This window comes from Brachycentrus maculatus, unplaced genomic scaffold, assembly GCF_059751285.1.
Source record: "Brachycentrus maculatus isolate JH-2025_06_01 unplaced genomic scaffold, ASM5975128v1 h1tg001375l, whole genome shotgun sequence".
NCBI lineage: Eukaryota > Metazoa > Arthropoda > Insecta > Trichoptera > Brachycentridae > Brachycentrus > Brachycentrus maculatus.
Window position 1 is genome coordinate 36,125 of NW_028282028.1, and position 21,741 is coordinate 57,865.

At 31.0% G+C, this 21,741-nt stretch overlaps 2 protein-coding genes across 2 annotated transcripts; one reads left to right on the forward strand and one right to left on the reverse strand.

Moving 5' to 3' along the window:
• The first annotated feature begins 263 nt into the window (after positions 1-263).
• Positions 264-9,110, forward strand: LOC148299059 (synaptic vesicle 2-related protein-like). The gene is made up of 13 exons (XM_088276405.1): positions 264-679; positions 868-1,027; positions 1,725-1,821; positions 2,466-2,590; positions 3,050-3,113; positions 3,548-3,673; positions 4,408-4,479; positions 5,106-5,245; positions 5,893-6,050; positions 6,484-6,595; positions 6,693-6,777; positions 7,660-7,749; positions 7,854-9,110. Exons 1-13 carry the CDS (start codon positions 550-552, stop codon positions 7,998-8,000), a joined length of 1,506 nt encoding a protein of 501 aa, XP_088132531.1. The 5' UTR covers positions 264-549; the 3' UTR covers positions 8,001-9,110.
• A 4,446-nt stretch (positions 9,111-13,556) lies between these two features.
• On the reverse strand, positions 13,557-20,112 carry LOC148299060 (lysine-specific demethylase 5D-like). Its single transcript, XM_088276411.1, has one exon. It carries the CDS (start codon positions 19,779-19,781, stop codon positions 17,394-17,396), a length of 2,388 nt encoding a protein of 795 aa, XP_088132537.1. The 5' UTR covers positions 19,782-20,112; the 3' UTR covers positions 13,557-17,393.
• Between the last annotated feature and the right edge of the window lie 1,629 nt (positions 20,113-21,741).

Below are 21,741 nucleotides of genomic sequence, written 5' to 3' on the forward strand. Positions count from 1 at the left end.
CTTTGATTTCTTACAATAAAAAATAAAATAATAAAATATTTTATATTATAAAAACTTTTTTGTTTGTTAATACCAGCATACTTGCTGAGTTACGTGATTATCTAAAAAAATACTTTATACTGTTAAATACACAAGCTTGAGGCGTAGATATAAAATAAATAAATAAATATTCATGGACTTTTATGCGTCACATGTTTTGCGTCTTCTATTTTGGAATTGGGAAATTAAAAATACATATTCGATCTATTTTATATTATGGCAATACTATTTTGACATTTACTGTTATGAATGTTGTGACGTTTAAATTTCTCGAAGCATGACAGATTTCTTGGAGGGTCTTCGACCCAAGTTTTATATAATTTATAATATTATCAACCAAATTTATATTTGATTTATAAACCGTACGCAAAATAGTTTACCTTTTTTTTTTAATTGATGTTTGAGCCCTCAAATCGGTCTTAGAAATCGATTAAGTTTATCTAGAATCTGCTTCTGTAGTTCGAACTAGTGTTATTTATACCGTTCTTTCACGTTGTAAGCAACATCAAAATGGGGCGTTCAAAAGGATATCAAGATCTGGACGAAAGTGGAGAGACCAGTCAGAAAGGAAGAGCTCCACCTCTGCCATTAGGGCCTGTGCAAGAAATAGAAATGGCTACTGTTTCTGTCGTCCCAGATGGTAATATATGTGTTATTTGAACTGTTCTTTGTTAAACTTCTTTGAACTAAACTAATTATTATCAGAGCTCTATTCCGGCAGAAATGTCTTCATAAATTACAGGAATCATATCTTTATTGTTCTGACACATAGTGACATCATTCATCATGTGTTTTTATTAATTAATTTATTTAATTAAATTTTTCCAGATACCTTTACTGTAACTCAAGCTGTCAATGCCCTGGGATTTGGATGGTTCCAAGTAAAACTTTCTCTTTGTACGGGACTATGTTGGATGGCCGACTCAATGGAAATGACTATCCTCAGCATCCTATCTCCCGCTCTACACTGTGAATGGAATGTTTCAAAGTAACCGACAGCATTTTCGTAAACATATAACATTAATCAGCATTTACTATAAATTTAAATCATGTAAACATTCAAATACACTAATAGTTTTCTACTTTTTTTAAGTAGGTCAGTCATTGAAATTCTAATAGATAATTTATAACAGTAATGATACATTATTTTTATGTACAACACCCCTAGTTTTAGACAGTGAAATCTTAAAAATCATATATTTCATTGTAGAGAAATATTTTTAGTATTTATAGTATTTACTTTTTAAATAGTAATTTTTACTTTTTTTACAAAATGTTAGTAATGTTAGTATACAACTACTCACTAAGACTTTAGTCTACCTATTTCAAGAGGTACCCGTCTCTTCGTCAGGACAATCACTACACCAGTATGCAAAAAATACTACACGTCGCTTCCATAGCACTTTTCGCACATATACAACTACATAAAAAATATCACATGCGTTTTTGGTCGACCCGAGGACCATGCACTAAAGGCCGAGGTCTAACATGCACTAAGGATGTTCATCATAATATGTCAGGGTTATATAGGTTGAAAGGAGTGGACGGGGACTAAAGTGGTGGTGACAAATCTTGCTTAACAATGTTGTCAAATCAAATAGTGGGACCATAAGAAAAAAATATTTGGTTGCTATTTAATAAAATTTTAAAAATACCATTTCTTTAAATTGTTTTCTTGTTTTTAGATACCAACAAGCTCTTACTACAACTGTAGTATTTTTGGGCATGATGCTGAGTTCCACATTTTGGGGGAATCTTAGCGACAGATATGGAAGAAAAACGGTAACATTTTTATTTTTTTTAATTTAATTTTTAATAAAATTATTTTTCCCCTTAATCTAAACATCAAAATATGTCCCAAAGGGAGATTCAATATACTTTTATCTACTTATATATTCACAAAACATAAATATATTAACACTCCCCGTGAATATCATACTGTACACATACTGGCATTCAGATTTTTTCAAATAAATCATAAAATGCATTTACCATACTATAATAGTTTTCAAAATATATCAATACGTGTGTATCAATACCTTGTGATATTTTTCTGTTATCAAAATAACCACCACTATATGCAGATCTTTGTGAAACAAATATTTCTGGTTTCACTTAGTACGGGAATAATCGCCTTGCCCTGATCATGTTAACACCACAATGATCCGATGAGGTGCTCTATGGATTATCTGATTGGAAGTAGGGGGCAAAAAATTGATTTATTACTTGTTACACATTCAAATTTAACAATAGGTACTTTTTTATCTATGTCAATATCTTAATGTCTCAGAACGCAGTAAGATGTCCGCAGGGAATGTCTAGATAAGTGTCCTATTTGAATCATTACATCTTAATTAATGAAAGGGGTTTGTTTTACCACTCTCATTTATATTTTTATACATGGTATATATTTTCATGTTTATCAGGCTCTCTCTATGTGCGGTGTTTTACTATTTTACTATGGACTGCTGAGTGCCATTGCCCCCAACTTCCTCTGGTTACTATTCCTAAGGGGATTAGTAGGATTTGCTATTGGCTGTGTTCCTCAGTCGTAAGTATTGTATTTTGCAACAAATTGCCATGCTTTTGGGTTCATATATTTATATCACTCACTATTTTTATGTAGTATGCATTTTTACAGAATTAAATCATTTCAATTTTAGAATAAATATTGCCTGTCAGATAAAAATTTCATGCATGTAATAGTATGTTTTCAGTTTTTGTTTTTTTTTTAAAATATTTCTATCATCTTTGCGTTTTAAAAACCAGTTTGTTTGAATTTTGAATTACATGACCTGGTCATAAGTTTGCCATAAGTGTTTTTTGGTTGCTTTTTTATTCTTGAATTAATATAGTAATTTTGTTGATTTATGTAATCATTTTTGCTTTACAGTTTTTATTTCCAAGTGTTTTATTTTTAATAGATTTAAATCTGCATGTATTTTGAGTTTTCATAGATTTCCTGTATTTGTGTTTTTCATCGCTCCACCTCATTGTGTTTGTTTTGTAGTGTTACACTTTATGCAGAATTCCTGCCAACTAAACAACGTGCAAAATGTGTTGTTTTACTCGATGTAAGTATTATCAATTACTTTCAGATAATGAATACATTTGTATCAAAAAAAATTCTCAGCACTCAGTAACCTTTCCAGTGTAGAAGTTGATATAACATTTGGCCATCATCTGGATTGTTATCTAACTAGGACAACGTTGGAATTATTATATTTTTAACTATTTTTTAATCTCAAGTAATGACTAATGACTCCTTTCCATCATGTCAAAAACCACATCAATCAAATTTATTATTGAATGCACTAATGCATACTGATAAGGTCTGCATGTTTTATTACATCAAATATATATCTGTGTGTGTATGTAGATTACTGTACAAAAATATGTGGTATATTCTACAAACTGATTCCTATGCATCATTTATGTCAAATAGATCACTGACTACCGATGTGTATGTTTATATATTTTTTTATATAAAAAATGCTTTTCATTGTAGTGTTTCTGGGCTTTGGGAGCGTGTCTGGAAGTCGCTCTTGCCCTTGCAGTCATGCCAACATTGGGAATTCACTGGTTGCTCGCTTTGTCAACCATTCCACTGGTGCTGTTTGCAATGATATGTCCTGTAAGTTTTTTTTCCATAATATAACTATCGAAATCCAATGCATAAGAATTATTAAGTAATAATTTTCTATATTGCTTGCTGAAGACATTTAATACATAAAAAAATCCCAATTAAAAAACTTCCTCAATTGGGCACGTTTAAGTTCAAAGCTTTTTAAATGTCAATATTTTTTATGGAGGGGTATAAATATCGCATGATCTCATTCCTTTGACCACATCACTTATCTTAATAAATATGTAAACAAATATAACATCTTTCATTTGAAAAGAGTGATGGAGTTCCTTTTCAGATATAAATATAACATCATGGTCCAATTAAACTCACGCTACAAAACTCTGAGATCTTAGAGAATTGCTCCACCCCGGAAGCAAGCCGAGCACATATTTTAAATGCTTTAAATTCCAACCCGTTCACATACAGAATCAATAACAAAACATTTTATTTTTTTCAACCCATTACAAAATGCCTCAACAACTAAAACGATAGTAGTTGAATATAGAGTGCATAAAGTGTAAAGCTTCTACATCAGGTGTAACGTTATTACAATTCAACCAGAAGGTTGCTAAGAAAGCAGCAATTTAATTACCTGCAGTTTCGTCTAAACTAAGATTTTATCAGTTTGTTTCTTTTAGTTATTAAATTAATTATAAGACAATTGGTATCATTATTATTGAAATCTGCTAAGAAATAAGGTAAATTTAAATGACTAAAAAATGATTAAATTTTGTTTTTAGTGGCTCCCTGAATCTGCCAGATACCATGTTGCCTGCGGTAAGCCTGACTTGGCATTAGCTACATTGGAACAAGTTCAATTTCCCATAATATCAAAGGAGGTCTTTTAATCTATAGTCTATAACTAATGTCAATTAATAAAAGTAATAGTATGAGTATCTTCTAAGTTTTAATGAAATATCTTAAAGTACATAAATATAAATTTTATTTTGGCAAAAATAATGGTGAACAAAATTACATCGTCATAAAGAGATCCAGCCTATGACACTTTGTGATCCCTGTAAATACCCAGACATCCGTATTCTTCTTCATCTATGTTAAAATATCAGCATTCTAAATTTATTAATACAATATATATGTTTTAATAAATAAAAAAACTAAAAGCATTAACAAGAATCAAATTCAGCATGTAAATTAGTTTATAAAATCACATTCTCTCCCTAATGTCCTCAAAACAGTACGCCTGCCCTTCAATTGGCACTAAGGCTAGATGACATGAAACATCTTATGGTATTAAGTAATTTCTCTTTCTTGCTTTTGAAAAGAGCTCCAGAGATTTGAGCTGTGGGGGGCTATTATACTGTTAGTAAATGTATGTTAACAATTAGGTATGAAAATGGTTGTAAGTTGTAAACAATCCCTGAACATGATACTCATTAAGTAAAAATGTCATTTATTTTTTATGTTTAAATCATTTTAGGTTGCAAAAGATAATGGACGGCCAATGTTGACGGGAAGACTTGTGTGTGATGACACAGCCGCCTTAGGACAAAGAGGTCGCTTGAGACCTTTACTCTCACCCCCATTGAGAAATACATCGCTTTTGCTGTGGTTTATTTGGTAAACATTTTGTATTTAATGATTTTCTATAAAACTTGAATTATTAAATTTTATTTCTGCACTAAATGTGGCTGATTTTGTGGCTAAGAATTTTGCAACTTTATTTTTTTCTTCATTTGTTCGACAGCTTTTGTGTGTACTTTTTTATATTGTAGTCATACAGGAGAAAGTGACCAAGTGCATTTTGTACAAATAATAATAATAATAATAAAATTGGATAACTTATATAGCGCCATTTTCGTAAAAAAATACCTCAAGGGCGCTTCACGGTGAATGAATTGGGGAAAATATTATGGTGGAAATGATTTAGCAAACAAATGTGTTTTTAGTCTTTTTCTAAAGATCATCTCACTCTCACTATTTACAAAAACGTGATCATTGACTATTTGATACCTTACTAGCTTAATATTGCCCTGAAAAAATCTCAAAGTATCTTAAACTTGGAAGTATAATATATTGACTTGTTAAAAATGACTAATAGCATTGAGGTTTATTTTCTTGCCAAGCAAAAGTGACTTAAATGGCCCTCCTGAACATTTTACGTTTTGTTCGTTGGTCACTTTCTCCTGTACGACTACGATATGTGAAAATGTAAATAAATTTTATTTTGTACTTTAATGACGTAACCATCTTTATTATTTATGCAGGATGACTTGTGCCTTTTGCTATTACGGTTTGGTTTTAATGACAACGGAGCTATTTGAAACATCGATAGATCACGACGGTGACTGTGCGGCAGACTGTAGGCCATTGCAAACCACAGATTATATGGATCTCTTATGGACAACCCTTGCAGAATTTCCTGGTACGTATTCGGATAGAATCAACCTCTTAATTGAGTGAATGGTATAATTCAATCGGACAGGACAAGAAACTGGGTATTTAATACATTCTTGTGGAAATTAAAAAAAATTACAATTTATTTTTGTCATTTAGTAAAAAAGTGAATAACATTTTTTAGGAAAAAATTGCAAATTCTATTGACCTACCCTTTTCAAAATGAAGATGGCGTTTTCCCTAATTTCATATTTATCAAAATAATTACAATATTTCCGTAATTCAGACCATATTTTATATAATCATAAATTAAAGATTGACAAATCTATTTTGGGAAACCACAAAATTAATAATCATTTTTATGTATTGAAAACTATAGATGTGTCTATTTTTTGTAAATTTGTATGTTTGTACTAAAAAAATTACATGAAATAATTATAGGCAACAAAACTCTTTTTTAGGAATTTTCGCTACAATCTATGTCATTGAAAGATTCGGAAGGAAGAAAACAATGGCATTTCAATTTATCATCTTTGCAGTGTGCATAAGTTTTCTTATAATCTCAACACATAAGTAAGTCAAAATTCAACGTTACATTCACCATTATGGCGTATTTTGTTCTTAAAACGTAGCACATCATTTTTATTTATGTATTTTAATATTTTTACAGCCGAACCTTCCTCACATGTATATTATTCCTAGCAAGAGGAATCATTGCTGGATTATTTCAAGCTGCGTATGTTTATACACCAGAGGTAAATATATGTATTTTTTTTTTAAAAAAGGGAGATATTTTATCCTTTTCATAAATGGAGAAGACTATCAAAAGATGACAAAATCTTTATATATGTTTTGTTTTTAATTCAAAACTGCAATATGAGTCGATTATAGATAGCGCCACAGTTAGAAATAAGAGACGAAAGTTGTCTCTAAATAAAGTCTACCTGCTAACTTTCTTCACTTTTTGTTCAGCTCAGTGTCATTGTATTTCTCGTATATAAAAGTAATAATCTTGTATCTCATGTAAAATTATGTTTAAATATTTATAAATAATAATCCTATTAACATAGTCACATCTAACAATAATTATTTTGACTCTACTGCTCTGATGAGAGTCAGAATATACCCATCTACTTTTTACAACCTTTTGTATCATGGACATAGTTGTATTGTACAAATTATTCCCTTTAGTGCAAATATTCTACGGCATTAAAAATAAAAACTTGTATCGAAGACACAAAAAAATAGGGTTGCTCTTACCAGCAGAAATTAGATATGAATTTTAGCAATAATGGCGATAATCTATAAACTAACTAACTAACTAACCATCACGCCGCTTCCCCGCAGGGGTAGGCAAAGAGAATAGAGCGCCACACCACTCTGTCCTTGCAAACATTCTTCGCCTCTTCCACGTTCATGCATCTCCTCATACATACCCGCCGATTGTTACGACTCCTAACCTGACCACTTTCAAGTATTTGGCATACCTGATCGTGCCATGTTTTTCTCGGTCTTCCTCTGCTTTTTTTCCCGCTAACATTCGCCTCATAAATTTGTTTTACCGTTCTTTCCTCACTCATTCATTCTACATGTCCAAACCATCTATAATCTATAATATTTCCTAAAATGTTAAACAGGTTTATCCGACACCTTTACGAGCAACTGCTGTGGGAGCATGTAGTGCTGTTGCTAGATTAGGCGCCATGATAACTCCGTATGTTGCTCAGGTAAATATAAGTTTATTTTCTGACAAGCTCCTGATTTTAAATTGTATTTTAACATTTTTTATGGATAACACTATCGCCATTATTAAAATTATTTTACTTTGCAGGTTTTACTTAAGTCATCGATTAGCCTTGCAACTGAAGTATATGCCGTGGCAGCACTCCTTGCCGCTGTTGCATCACTCGCTTTACCATTTGAAACAAAAGGTCAAGAAATGAGAGATTCCATCACTCGATCACCTTCTAGTACTTAAAATTCAGTATTCATATACAGTCTGTCAAAAGAGGAGAAATCAGAACTACGACTAATTTTTACAATGGCACCACTAAATTGTGTTATTTTGTGTCATCGAAATTGAAAATTGGTTGTTTTCACTCTGAAAAATATCGGATTAAACATACAAATGTAAAAATATTTGTAAGATTCTCATTGTTTTATAAAAATGTGAAACATCAATAGTTTCGTTTATCATTTTTACTTTCAAAATTCACTCATTGAAATGCAGCATTTTATCAAGTTGAGGTTTTTGTACCCTTAAATATAAAGTTTCATCCTTTATACCTCCCTTATATCTTTACAGATTTTTACAAGAATAATACCGATTGTCTTGTGATTGCCAAAAAATTATTGAAAACCTATTACATATGGAGTTGTTTGAGTGTAGCATCTATTTTATTCATGCGTGGTTGGTTCGTGTTGTTATTTAAAATTCCTGAAATTAAAGTTACATCAGGGCCCTTAGTTTTTTTATTCTCTTTTTTGACAGCCTGTATACGTATTTTTAACTTGTTACTCCTACTCGTTACTTTGAAAGCCAAACAATTTATTAATTTATTTTTAACTTAAGAATATTTTTAATCCTTGACTTAATTTATTATTATTATTTAACATATACGTAAGTAAATTTGTGTTCTTAACCTGGTTTTGTATAATGCTTGTAGTGCTTCGCCAATTCTAATATTTTTCACTTTTGGATAAATATTAATACTTGGACAGTATTATATCATAAATTTAGAATAGTTTTCACTTCTTGTCTTTCAAATTGTCTCTAATCTAAAATCTGCTTTTTTGATTATTTGTCAAAGCACAAAACTTCTCCAAAAGAAAAGTGCTTGTAACAACTAGCGGGTCAGGCGTCGTGGCGTAATTGGGTAGACAATGGACTACGAAACTGACATCGCGGGTTCGATCCCCGCCAATTGCAATATGAATTCAAGAAAGATTTATTTCAATTGCTCTGGATGTTTGTGATGTATTTTTCACATTGGCCTTCCCTATCCTTACTTTCCTACCTGCAGACAAGCATCTAAAGTAAACGCTTTAAAGTCCTTTTTTTTAAATAAATAAAAAATAAAATAAAAAACTACAAAGATATGCACCCTGCAATATGCCTCGCTGTGATTCCTAGCGTGTTCACTGTCAGATCTGATCAGAATGCATCGCTATCGACATAACGCGAACCGTTGCACACTCCAAGCGTTGCGTCTGTATGCTGATATTATATGTTCATATATACATTTATTGTCCGCCTCCGTGGTGTAATGGTCAGTGTATTGAGCTACCGTGCTGGAGGTCCCGGGTTCGATTCCCAGAAGGGAGTGAAAATAAATATTAGTGATTTTACACTGTAATATTTATTTCATATTACCCTGGACTGGTTCCTGAAGCGCAAGAGTGATCACCTTGCCTTCATGTAAGTAATGATTAAGATAACACTGCGTCAATTCGATGCAGTGCCCTATGCACCATTGGGTGCGGATAAGGGTTATAAGTAAATAAGTAATACATTTATATTTTTTAATAATATATAAATTCTAATGGTTGTAGTAAAGCCGTTTACTTTTTGAGATTATAAAAAATATACACTCTGGCCTGGCTATGCGTAAAAAAAATATAAAAAGCTAGGGTTATTTATTCTGTTTAAAATGTAGTGAGATTTAAAAAAAATAAAATAATCTTATGTTCATTCATTGATTCTATTTGATTTATTTTAGCTCTTAATAATAAACCCCATTGATCATCTCTTTTACTTACTTGGTTTCTACATATTATATTTTTTATTATAGTGACAATTTTAAATTTCCTTTTAAGCTTTTATCATTCAAAGGTTGTGAAATTTTGCATTTAACGAGAATATAATATTTAAATTTAAGTTTCAATGCATTTATAGTAAAGTGCGCATATGTAACTGCGATGCTTTTTAATATATTTGTATGTATATGTTCCTCACAAAAGCATTATAATTATTAAGCTAATTTACAATATAAATGTATTTGCACATGGAGTTTAATATATTTATTTTTCTTATTTATAATTACTTTATTTTAATATGTTCACTAACAATTACTTTCTTAAAAATTCATTCATCCATAACTAGTATTATAATACTACATAAAAAATATATGCTTGAAAGAAATATAGTATACCAGACATCGCACTCTCTGCATATTTTGAAATTATGAAACTTTCTTAAATAAACTATTTTACTCACAATAATTTATTCATGTTTTGATTTCATTCCTCAATATCTATCATTGATTTAGTAAGATTTTTTATTTTATATGTACTTGATTTATTCAATAACAGGGTTAATATATTGATTTTCATTAATTGATTCGGCAGTCACTTTTTGGTAAGATCTATCCATTTTTAATCTTAGTCTTACTTAGTAATTAGTACTATTTAGAAATAGTGGTATTTACTAAGTAAAACTTATGACTAAACCATATCCGCTCACTAAGTGGAGCATATGGAGTCCACAAACTGTCTCCAGGCTTTTCTGTCGGCTGCCAGCTCCTTTGCATCCCGAAGTCAGACCTGCGTCCCGAAGTTTTGAAGAGAACTGCCAACGAATTGTCAGCAGTGGTTGTCCTAGGCAGCGCGAACCTGATGCCTTGTAAAAGAGGCAAGCTTGATTGAGGCTGCGGAGTACATGGCCAAGCCAACTGAATCGCCTTTTCTTGACGACAGTTGTGACTAAGATTTGCCGAGTCCTGCGCCTTATCTCTTCATTCCTCACAAAGTCAAACCACCGCACGCCTAAAATTCTCCACAGACACCTATTCTTAAAGCTCAGTACAAGGCTGCTCTGGGTCCTTGTAAGGTGCCGTGTTTCACAGCCGTATAAGAGAACAGGACCAATGCAGACATTGTATAGGCACCATTTGGTCTTCACCGAATATAAATCCAATCTCCAGACAGCCTTCATACTGTTAAATGCGGACTGTGCGAGTCCTAAACGCAGGATCCGCAAAAAAAAAAGTTAAAGTTATAGTAAAAATGTATTCATATACATTTTTTTTAAAGAAATAAAGAATTCATTCTTTTCAACATAGTCCTAAAGCTTAGTACATATAAATTCCTTTTACCATTTAATTTACCAAGTAATAAGCAACAAGTCTTAAAACTATGTTTCTGGAGACCATATTCAAGTTACTAGTGGGAGAAGAGAAAGGTAGGCACAATTTTTTTTTAAAGTTATTTTATTCATAAATATTACAACTTAAAAGTGATGCAGATATTTTCACACATACTATCTATGATTTATAAAATAAAATAAAAAATCAAATCACAAATATTGCTGTATCTTATACTCTTAATCGATCATTGATCATTTTTTAAAATAAAATCAAAATACAAAAACATAAATAAAAGTAAAATAAAATTTGAACCACGAAAAATTAAATAAAATCTTGGAGTAACAAATCATAAGTGTAGTTTTAAATTTTTTTTCACTGTCTACATTTTCACTGGCACGGATAAATATAAATATGTTTATTGTATAAAAGCCACAAAAAATTATTCAATGGTATACACAATTTAAACTACATAATGGCAATGTAGAGTACAATCTAAAATTGACAAATAATTAACATTAGAAAATATTTTTGTTTTTATTTGATAACTTTATTGAGACATAAGACTAGTAAAATAATGTAGATAATAAAAAAAATTAATTTTCAAAATTGCAAAAACATATTCAATTTATGCAGTGTATCCCAAATTAAAAATAAAACCAGCATGAAATAAAAATCACATTAATTAACTGATATATAATACAGTTTTATTTTGAACTGCAGTTTTCTTAATATTATTACTTAAACTAAGCTAAATGCTTAGAGCTGTGCTTTTGTGCTACAAATTACAATGTTTAATATTTGGAAATCAGTGAAAATCAATATAATATATACATATACATACATATTTGAAATAACAAAGATTTATTATATTTCTACATCACAAAAGAGTTAAATTAATTAATTTTATATTTTAACTCTTTAAAGCCTAAGAAAAATGTATTTTCATTGTCGTTCACTTTGGATGAGAAAGCACTATTCTATCAATGAGGTGCTTCCGTACCTGTTGTCTATTAGTTGTGTTTAAGTATAAAATAACTATGAATAGAAAATGTTCATTAATAAATAATAACTGTTTGAATTTGTGAGATATATTCATTTTAAAGATGAGAAGTTGTTTAAATAGAAAAGTATTATAATAATCTTAAAGATTAAAAATATTTCAAATCAGTAATTTGAAATTAATATCACATTTAAATTTATACAAATTCTTAAAATACAATGACACACTAGTAGTTACCTTTTTTATTTACACTGAGAATAACCTAACTTAAAACTTTTCACAAACTCTTATACTTTTTACTTGGTGGTATATTCGTGTGAACATCATTAATCTTTAATTTTAAAAAATGTTACAATTACATATATCCACATATATTGATTTGTATTACTTGAAAAGTTCAATTACAAAATATATTCAAACAAAATAATATCTTAATGCAGGGACCACCTAGAAATTCTTTTGGGAAAACAAAGGTCGGGGGATTTGATTTTAAACTACATATTTCTTTACTTTAAAATAAAGATAAATTGTATTGAACCTTACTTACATTTTTGTTGGCATTGAGGTGGAATAAAATATTTGCAAAAATTGTGTGGATAAAGAAGTTTTTTAGACTTTTTTGGAATAAGTTTTATTCCATGAAAAAAACTAAGTAACAAAGTATTTTATAACCTATAACTTCCAGTTCAGGTATCTTATCCAATTGAATACCTTAAATGCTTCTAAAAATAAAATATAACTTAAAACAGGGGTGGCTAAACCGTGGGGCATGTGCTAAATGTAGGGCGTGAGTTGATTACAAAAAGTACATTACATCCGTGCGCTCGCTTATTTTTTTTTAAATGGGCTTCATAACTGAACCCATCCTAAAATTTTCAGCACCAATGTGATCCCAGTTCAATTAGTAAAGCCTTCAAACAAGTTTAACTAGGTGTCTGAACTGAAACTCGGAATGAAACTTGTGAGATGTTACTTTAGGCAGGTAGATTAGTGCTCCAATAAACATGTGGCTTTTGAAATGGTCTAAATTAATCCATGCAATTGCACGGTTGAGTTATTATTTTTCCTCCCTTGAGCAGATCCTACCCCTATTTTACAAACATAAAGGTAAAAAATTGTACTTGAGTTGTATGGCGCATCTCAACTCGTCTGTGGAAAAATTGGTATGGTTAAGGTTCGCCACCACTGACTTAAGATATTGAAAAGAATCGCATAATTTTTGCTTTACCGGTTTATATTCTTCAACATCTTTTTATATTAACTTATTTTAAATCTGTAAGCCACCTTGAATCGTAGTCTCAACTTTTTTTCTTTCTTATAATTTTAAAAGTGGGGCATTTGTCGATTGTGCAATCGCGACTCCTTAGGTTCTTTGAATACGTAAATGGAATTCAATGGAGCAATTTGTAGTACAAGTAGAGGGTAAAAGATCCCATGAACGGATACCGTCAAATTGGTCTACGTTTGTCCAATTGGAATATTTTCACCACTTGGACAGACCCAACTACAAACCTTACATGGACCAATGCATTAAAAATACTGCCTGCAGAGAAAGTTGAAGATTGATTGCAAGAAGGGCTCCGAACAACTCTACCACAACCAATCTTTTTGACTTGGGAGTCTCTGAGTTGAAAAAAAAATTAATGTTTTAATCTTAATGGATACTTATTTTTAATATCGCTGTTTACCATCATGTGCATTCAATGTAATATTATATGCTGTTTTGACCGATCAAATATTAGGTTGATGCATAAGTAACTTCGTATTTTTTCATGAAAACAAAAAAGATTTTTTTCGCATATACTTTACTATTTTAGTTAATTACATATTTTCAATTATTTTAAATTACTTTCTTCCATCTTTCTGTCAACTTTTTAATGCCATTTGAATATAAACTTTTGTGTTTCGATGCAAATAACGTTTCTAGTGCTGATTTCACCTCCTCCATTGTTTTAATTTTTTTTCCATTTAATCATTTTGTAAAGATTTATTTCTGATTTATTTGCACATTTTTTGCTACCATTTTTGGCTTAGTTGCATAGATGTCAGTGAAACCACCCGTTGAGTCATAAATTGAAATTAAACAACATGAAAGTACATGCAAATACTTCTCTGGCATTCGGTTTGTTAATGCGCAGTTAACTTTTCATCAACTACAATAAGTGATTATGTTACTAAATGAAAATGATAAAAAATAAAGGTATTTAGTCTTATAATATTGTAGGTATGACTGATATAGAATGAAATACTAATAATATGTATTGTATTACAAGCCAAAGTCGAAGGTGAATGCAGCATGGAAAGAAGGGATGTATCCTGGATTAAAAACTCGGGCAAGTGGTTCTACTATATCACTTAATAGCTGTTTAGAGCTGCTGCAGGCAAAATAAAAATAGCCAACTTTAAATATGCAGCGGCACAATGTGAATATAGAATTTTTACAAATTATATATGTGAAAAAATATTAAAAATAATAATAAAAAAAAATATTTATGATATGAACATATTATTTAATAATCATTCACAAATCTAAGAAGTCAGATAATTATACTTGTATATCTCTATAGATATGGTTCTGGAAATAAATATAATATAATCACATGTAAATTAATCTACAGTATCAATTTGGTGTAAGAACAACAAAATGTATAAACATGTATACATTTTGCTATTATGATAATTTCTTATGTACCATCAATTATTTGTAATTAAGATTGTGAATTGGTAAGGGGATTGTTATTTTTATTTCAATAAGATGGCATTCAAAAATCTTAAGTTACTAATTATAATTTTAAATAATTTTTAACATTAAATACAAAATTTTAATAAATGTTGAGATCTTTTACATCATATTTACAAGTTTATTAATGAGGTAGCTGTAACTTGAAATTACATTTATAAAATACTAATGGATTTTTAATTTGAGATTATACAACCAAAAAAATGCTGGTTAAAAAAACTTTTTAAGAAGAAATTAAATTATTTTATTAGTTCGTACCAATGAATGTAAATAATATAACCTCAGAAGAAATTATGCAAAACATCATTTTCAGAGTTTCACCATGACATTTGTAGAAAACCATAACACAACTATTTATACTTCACGTTATGTCATAAAATAATATCTATATTTATATGACAAGAAATCAAAGGATTTAAAATTTTAAGAGACTGTAATCTGAAAATAATCGCAAGAAAGTTAAGCCTTTATTAAAACACAGAATATCTCTTCTGTAATTTCACCAACAAGAAATCTAAAAATAAAACACCTAAGATATCTCAACCTGAATATATAAAAACAGCCTGTATCATTCCAAAGGCAGATACTCGAATGAATGAACCTTGAGTTGCAGCCACCAAATTTTATAAAGTGGACGTTGTGAATACTTCTCACTTTGACTACAGATCTGACAGTCTAGTCAATGTGACAAATAAGGTTGTATATTATATATAAAAGTCAGTTGCAGTACGTTGGAGTTGCGGTTCATGAATTGAGCCCGAACTCTACTAAAAAACTTGGGAATGTCTGAAAGTATAACTAGTCCATCAGGCAAAACAGTATAGAAATATCACTAAGATCATGCAATCAAAACATCAAGGGCATAGGCCTACTGGCAAATTTAAACTAGAAAACAAAACTAGTCACTCAAAAACCACCAGGTACCTCTGATACCCAAAAAATCGAATGTGTTGAAATTTTATACTTCTTTACACTTAAACATCGAAAATTGGCAGTTTACCATAAAAGTTTTCTGTTATTGTGATTAATAAAGTTGCTTGGAAATAGTTGCTACTGAGCCTCTACTCTAAGTATAATAAAGTTTATTATACAAAGGAATTATGTACATTATAACAATCAGTGGCTTTTAAAAAAAAAAAAATAATTTCAGAATTATGAACTGATAAAGAATATATAATTTATATCAATATAAATACGATGACTACCACAATGCTCATAATGATGAAGTTTTTACTTCACAGAAATCTGACGATTTCGCATTTAATCTTAGAGATGTATATCACTAGAACCAATTAAATTATGTTTGCTCTTACAAGATAAATTATATTTCTATCGATGATTCAACTTGATGTTTTAATTAGTTTTGTATTCATTTAAATAAATTGGTCAACTATCAAAATTTGCCATCATTAGAATCAAAATATGATTTGTTACATGTGCAATAGTGAAATGATCTTTGTCTTGTGAATGGTCTTTTTTGTTAAACAAAAAAATAACATTTTATGTAATTACATACTCAAAAGGTATTTTTGTTTATTTATTTATACATGCCCAAAGCAGTTTCACAGAAAATTAATATGAAATTATACATATAAGACACAAGCTTAATTACAAAAGTATAATAAAGAGAAATTAATGCCAGATAGCAGTTCTAGAAAATTCTTGTACAAATGCTTAAGGAGTTGGTATTGTAAGGCTTCACAAAACTTATACATAATGCAATAACCTCTGCTATTAGTACAACTTAATTTTATTACTCTAATTTTAAAAATAATTCATTCTACTATAGTTTTAGAAGAGCGCCCATCCCATCAATTGATATTATGATACTGCTCTTCAAAAGCTGGAGCAGCGTTAGTTATTCTTTAATAGGAATAATACAATCAGTAATACTAAAAACAGTGTTTTATTATCTTACTTTAAATAATTCATAATTTTTTTTTGCCCAATTTATTAAACAAATCAAGGAGTTCACTACTTTTTCAATCATTTACTACAAATTCAATCTGTTTATTGTTACTTATAAGAAAACCATTTGTAATTAAATAAAGACTTTTAAGAAAAAGATACATTATATACCTACAAATGTATATTGTAAAAAAGATTTAGAAAAAAATTGTAAGGAATTACAGAAAATCTTTGTTGATTGAAAATAATAGTTTAGAATGGTGTGTATGTATTTACTGAACAAAGTGTACATTTTAATCCAGATGTAAAAAAATATATTTATACTCCAGTAGCTGCTATAAAATCACAAATTCGGTCTTATATGCATAAATATTTATTATAGAAACATAACTAAAAATACAATACAAAAATTGTACCAATTTGTAACATGTTTATACTTAAATGGATAATTTATTTCATGTCTCTAATTCCTACACAAAAAATAAATGAGGAACTGTACAATATGTACATTTGTAGTCTATAAAAATGCCCACTTAAAATTGAAGTAATTATTAAGTATTATGGAAAATTCAAAACAAATTAATACTGTTGAAACAGGAATTTGTACTAAAGGTGATGTTAAACCGAGTTAAGTAAAAATTAATCGTCATCCAGCTCGATGATAACAGTGGCGTAACTAGTCACTTTACAATGTTCATCTAATAGTTTTTTATACAATTTACATTTTGGTATATGTAGATCCTCGGCCTCTTCTATCAAGTCCTTTAATTTATCGGTACGGCCTCGGCAAGATGGTGAAGAGAGAAGAGTTTTAACTTCTGTCATCCAATTATCGAAGCATTGAACTCTTTGCTTGAGGGTATTTAACATAACGTCGAGTTCTGTAATTTCATACCTATAGTGCAGAACCAAACTCTCCGAGTCACATTTACACAATCCTACAGCATGCTCTAAGCACACCATGTTGGGACAATTCTCACACGCTAGGGCAGACATAAAACATGTTGTTTTACATACGTAACACACACGTTCGTCATCGGCCATCTGTTCGAAAGCCTTGCGACCAAACTGTTTCACTCCTTTTACTCTCAGCGACGCTCGATGCAGTTTTTCATTCTCAACCATCGCGGCTAATTCCTTATAAGTAGGTATCACTTCCGCTAAATCTAATTTATCCGCTTCCAATGCCATGCGACAAATCAACTCATCGTGTGAAAATACGCATAGTCTTTTTAAATGTTTATAATGTAAAACGCATTCGCGACCGATAGGCAACCAATCTGGAGGTGCGAAATTTACAGCTTCTGCAAAGTTATATCCTTGATTAAAGCCTGTATGATACGACCTGGGAAATGTAATAATAAACTCTCCAGCATGCTGATCTGTTCGAAAAATAGGAACTCCGGCGTCCATGAGGATATTAGGATTCATGATAGTAACGAGTTGATGTAATAGATCAGGTTGACTTTTGAACAGTTCGGGCGTAACAGACTTCATGGTCTTCTCCAAGATATCCGCACTGGCACCGGGTACTCCGTACCAAGTCTTGGGTTCTCCCCAATGCAGGAAGTTGATGGAATAACTCCAATGGTCTTCATTATGCCAGCAGAAAGCGGAGAAGCACATCCCCACGTACATCCAAGGAACTGTCATACCTGAGATATCTATGTTTATAAACCTCAGTACGGAGCCATTTAAAACGGGTAAATTATTCAAGTTCCATCCGGACTCTACATATTCCTGATCTCCTGGAAACAGATTGATGGACGACTTAGTAGGGAATCCAGAACCATGGTCCATAGAATGAAGATCCGCACCATATTCCACTACCACATCAGAATCTGTGCTGGAAACAATTTTCCAAAATTCTCTTTCCGCTAGGGTAGTAGGTACGGAATGACTATCCATGTTAAAATAATTCTTCTTAAATGTGTCAGCCATTTCACCAAACTCTTGTAGCGTGTACTCTCTTTCTGCTTGGGCAAATCCAAATGCTTCATCGGGCTTTTGTAGTTCTTCAGCTATACAGCTTAAACACCTCCAATCGCCATCCGGTACATTTTTAAGGGGCGGCTTCAGACAAAAGGTGTGGTAAGTATCTGAGCATCCATTGCAAACCAGTAACTCATTATCTTTATTATCTTTTTTACATATAACGCAATGATATATCGCTAATGGGTCAATTTCTATTTTAGGTCTCTTTCGAAATTTTCCATGTGTTTCATCGTTGAGTATGGAAGGAATGACATTACAACCGGGCATCTTGGGTCCAGCTCCGTAACACTGTAATCTCTTTAACTCTCTGTTGCATTTTTCATCGGTGTTGTACTCTTCTGACTCATCTTTTGTACTCTTTGTAGGACTAGAATCATAGGCATCTGCGTCAATTACCACCGCGTCAATAGTCACAGGATTTGGTTTATCTGGTTCTTCTTTTTTCAAAATGTTATCTTTCGAATCGTTAGAAATCTTGGATCCTTTTTTTTCTTCAGACCAAAACTCATAAAAAGGCAACAATATGTGTTCATAAGTATGTTTTAAAAAGGTTAATGATTGCGGATTAATAGTGAATCCTAATGAAGTTGCCACTTTCTTCCATTTATATTGCGAACACTGTTCAAATCCGCCTTCCAGCTTCACATTATGATACAAACAAAACAAATCTATCTTCCTGCCTTCAAAGGAAGGAATTTTCAGTGGATGACCTTGCATCTCCCAGAATCTGTTAATTTTGTCAAGGAAATTTAATTTCAGCCTAGTCACACCCTCCATTTCGTTTAATTTTTGAATTCTCGGAGTAAATTTAAGTCTATCCACATCGAGCGAGAATGGTGGACACCAGCGTTTAGGGGGCCTTATTTTGCATATGCCTGTTTTCTCCGCAATAGGCCGAATTTTATTGATGTATCCAAGGGGGTCGGAAAATTCTTCAGCCGTGGGCTCGAAAACTGGCGCTTCAGGTGGTGGAAGGAAATCAAACCCATTTCGACTATTGTAAATAGTTCTCTCTATAGATTTTAGATCCATTTTTATATTTTAAAGTAATTTTATTAGAGCGAACACATCACTACACCGCAGCTGATCGCGAACACACATTTACCACTTTTAAAAGCACTGATCCAGGGCTGCAAAACAAACGAAAAGTATACGTGATTTCCTGCGAAGTAAAAATGGCAGCTAAAAATGTCCGAAAACTTGCGACGATAGACTTATCATTGCCACCAGTAGCAAAAAACAATAATGATTTACTTAAGTAACAATATTCAACGGTGAAGTTTATCAGAACCTCATGTCAATTTTTTAACTTGATCACTTCGCAAAATTGTTTGTTTTTTTAGTACATCACATTACACCACAACGCGGCCATCTTGAAATCAATTTACAAACATCTAAGGAGCCAGGAGCTCTCAAACTTTTATTATTGAAAATATTTCGATGACGATATCCAAAAAATCGATGACGAATTCCAAAACAAATGATTATTTTTTCTACACAGAAAATCAGGGTAACATTAAATACCATTGTAAATTCGAATAATTTGAGAAATAATGATAACTAATTTGAATCAATAAATTAAAACAATTCCGATTTGGAAACATCCTTTAAAAAATACCTTTTAAAAAACCGAATCCATAAAAAGTGGTGACAGTAAATAAAAACAGTATGTTTATGTGTTTTCTTACATTGTCTACTCAAAATATTTTAACCTATTGTACTTAATGAGATAACAAGATTTTTTAAAGTAAATTTCATTCCGGTATTATTCAATGTGACCCAGTCGTTTTAAGACCACGAAAAGGTTGATGGAATAAGGGAAAAATATTTTATGTTTAATTTATTCCGCATTCAGTATTTTTGTAGAGGTTCTTCCATTCGGAAATCCCAGCTGAAAACATGAATGAAAAAAGCTCGGATACTAAGTACATTATACTTGCCCGCGCCCATAGCCCTTCTGGGGCACATGTCATTTTCCGAAATCAGAATATTTTTAATCAGGGGAAAAAAAATAGCGCGTGAGTGGTACGAAGTTTTAATATAAGTTTGATACATTTGGAATACCCGAATCGAATCATGTTTCCTCCCTTATTTTATGAATTACGTTTTAATTATTTTATGCAGTCATTATTTTTTTTAAACTAACTCTAACATCATTATTAAATCAGGTTAGGAACCGAAGAAAAAAATATTAAAATTTTATAAGCCAATTGAACCTATCTATGAGGCCATCATATTTTTCATACCACAAGAGATATCAGTCTGAGTATATGTTTAATCTTTAACTATTTATTGGACTGATATTTTTAGTGCATAAGAGTAAAAGGGTATTTTTTTAAATGGTCAATAAAACCGATAATTTTATAATTGATATTTAAAAAAAAATTTAAGTACAAATCAAATCATAAAAATCCCTTTATAGATTATGTTGAATACGATATTTATCTCTAAAATTTCTAAATGAATTTGATGTGTCCAAAGGGGCAAGCTACGACGGATATTCCCAGAATCACCTAATCTCCTAGTGACTGAATTCTAGCTACGGCTTATAAAAGACCGCTTGTCCCTACATAGACTTTGAAGGTTTTATAGCCTATTGCTAAATGATATTGGGTTTACTCTTCATGATCAAGTTACCATAATTTCATCTAAATCTTGAGCGATTATTTTTAGACAAAAACACTCACTATCTCGTTTGAGATGTGCGTTTACGCAATTTTATAATTCTAATGATATAATTTAGTTTTACGATTTTCAGTCTATAAAATTACTTATGTGTTTAATTATATACTAAGTAATCTAACTTACCTATACTTTCTTACACTAAAAGAGTTCTTATAACGTCCAGTGTTGGCAGTGGTGGCAGGGGGTGGGGGTCGAGATAAATCTGCACTTTCCCCTTTTCTAAAAAATGTCACACCTGTATGTGTACAGTGCAGCTAGCTTGACCATTAACTTATCTATACTACCTCCCTCTAAAACAATGGAAATT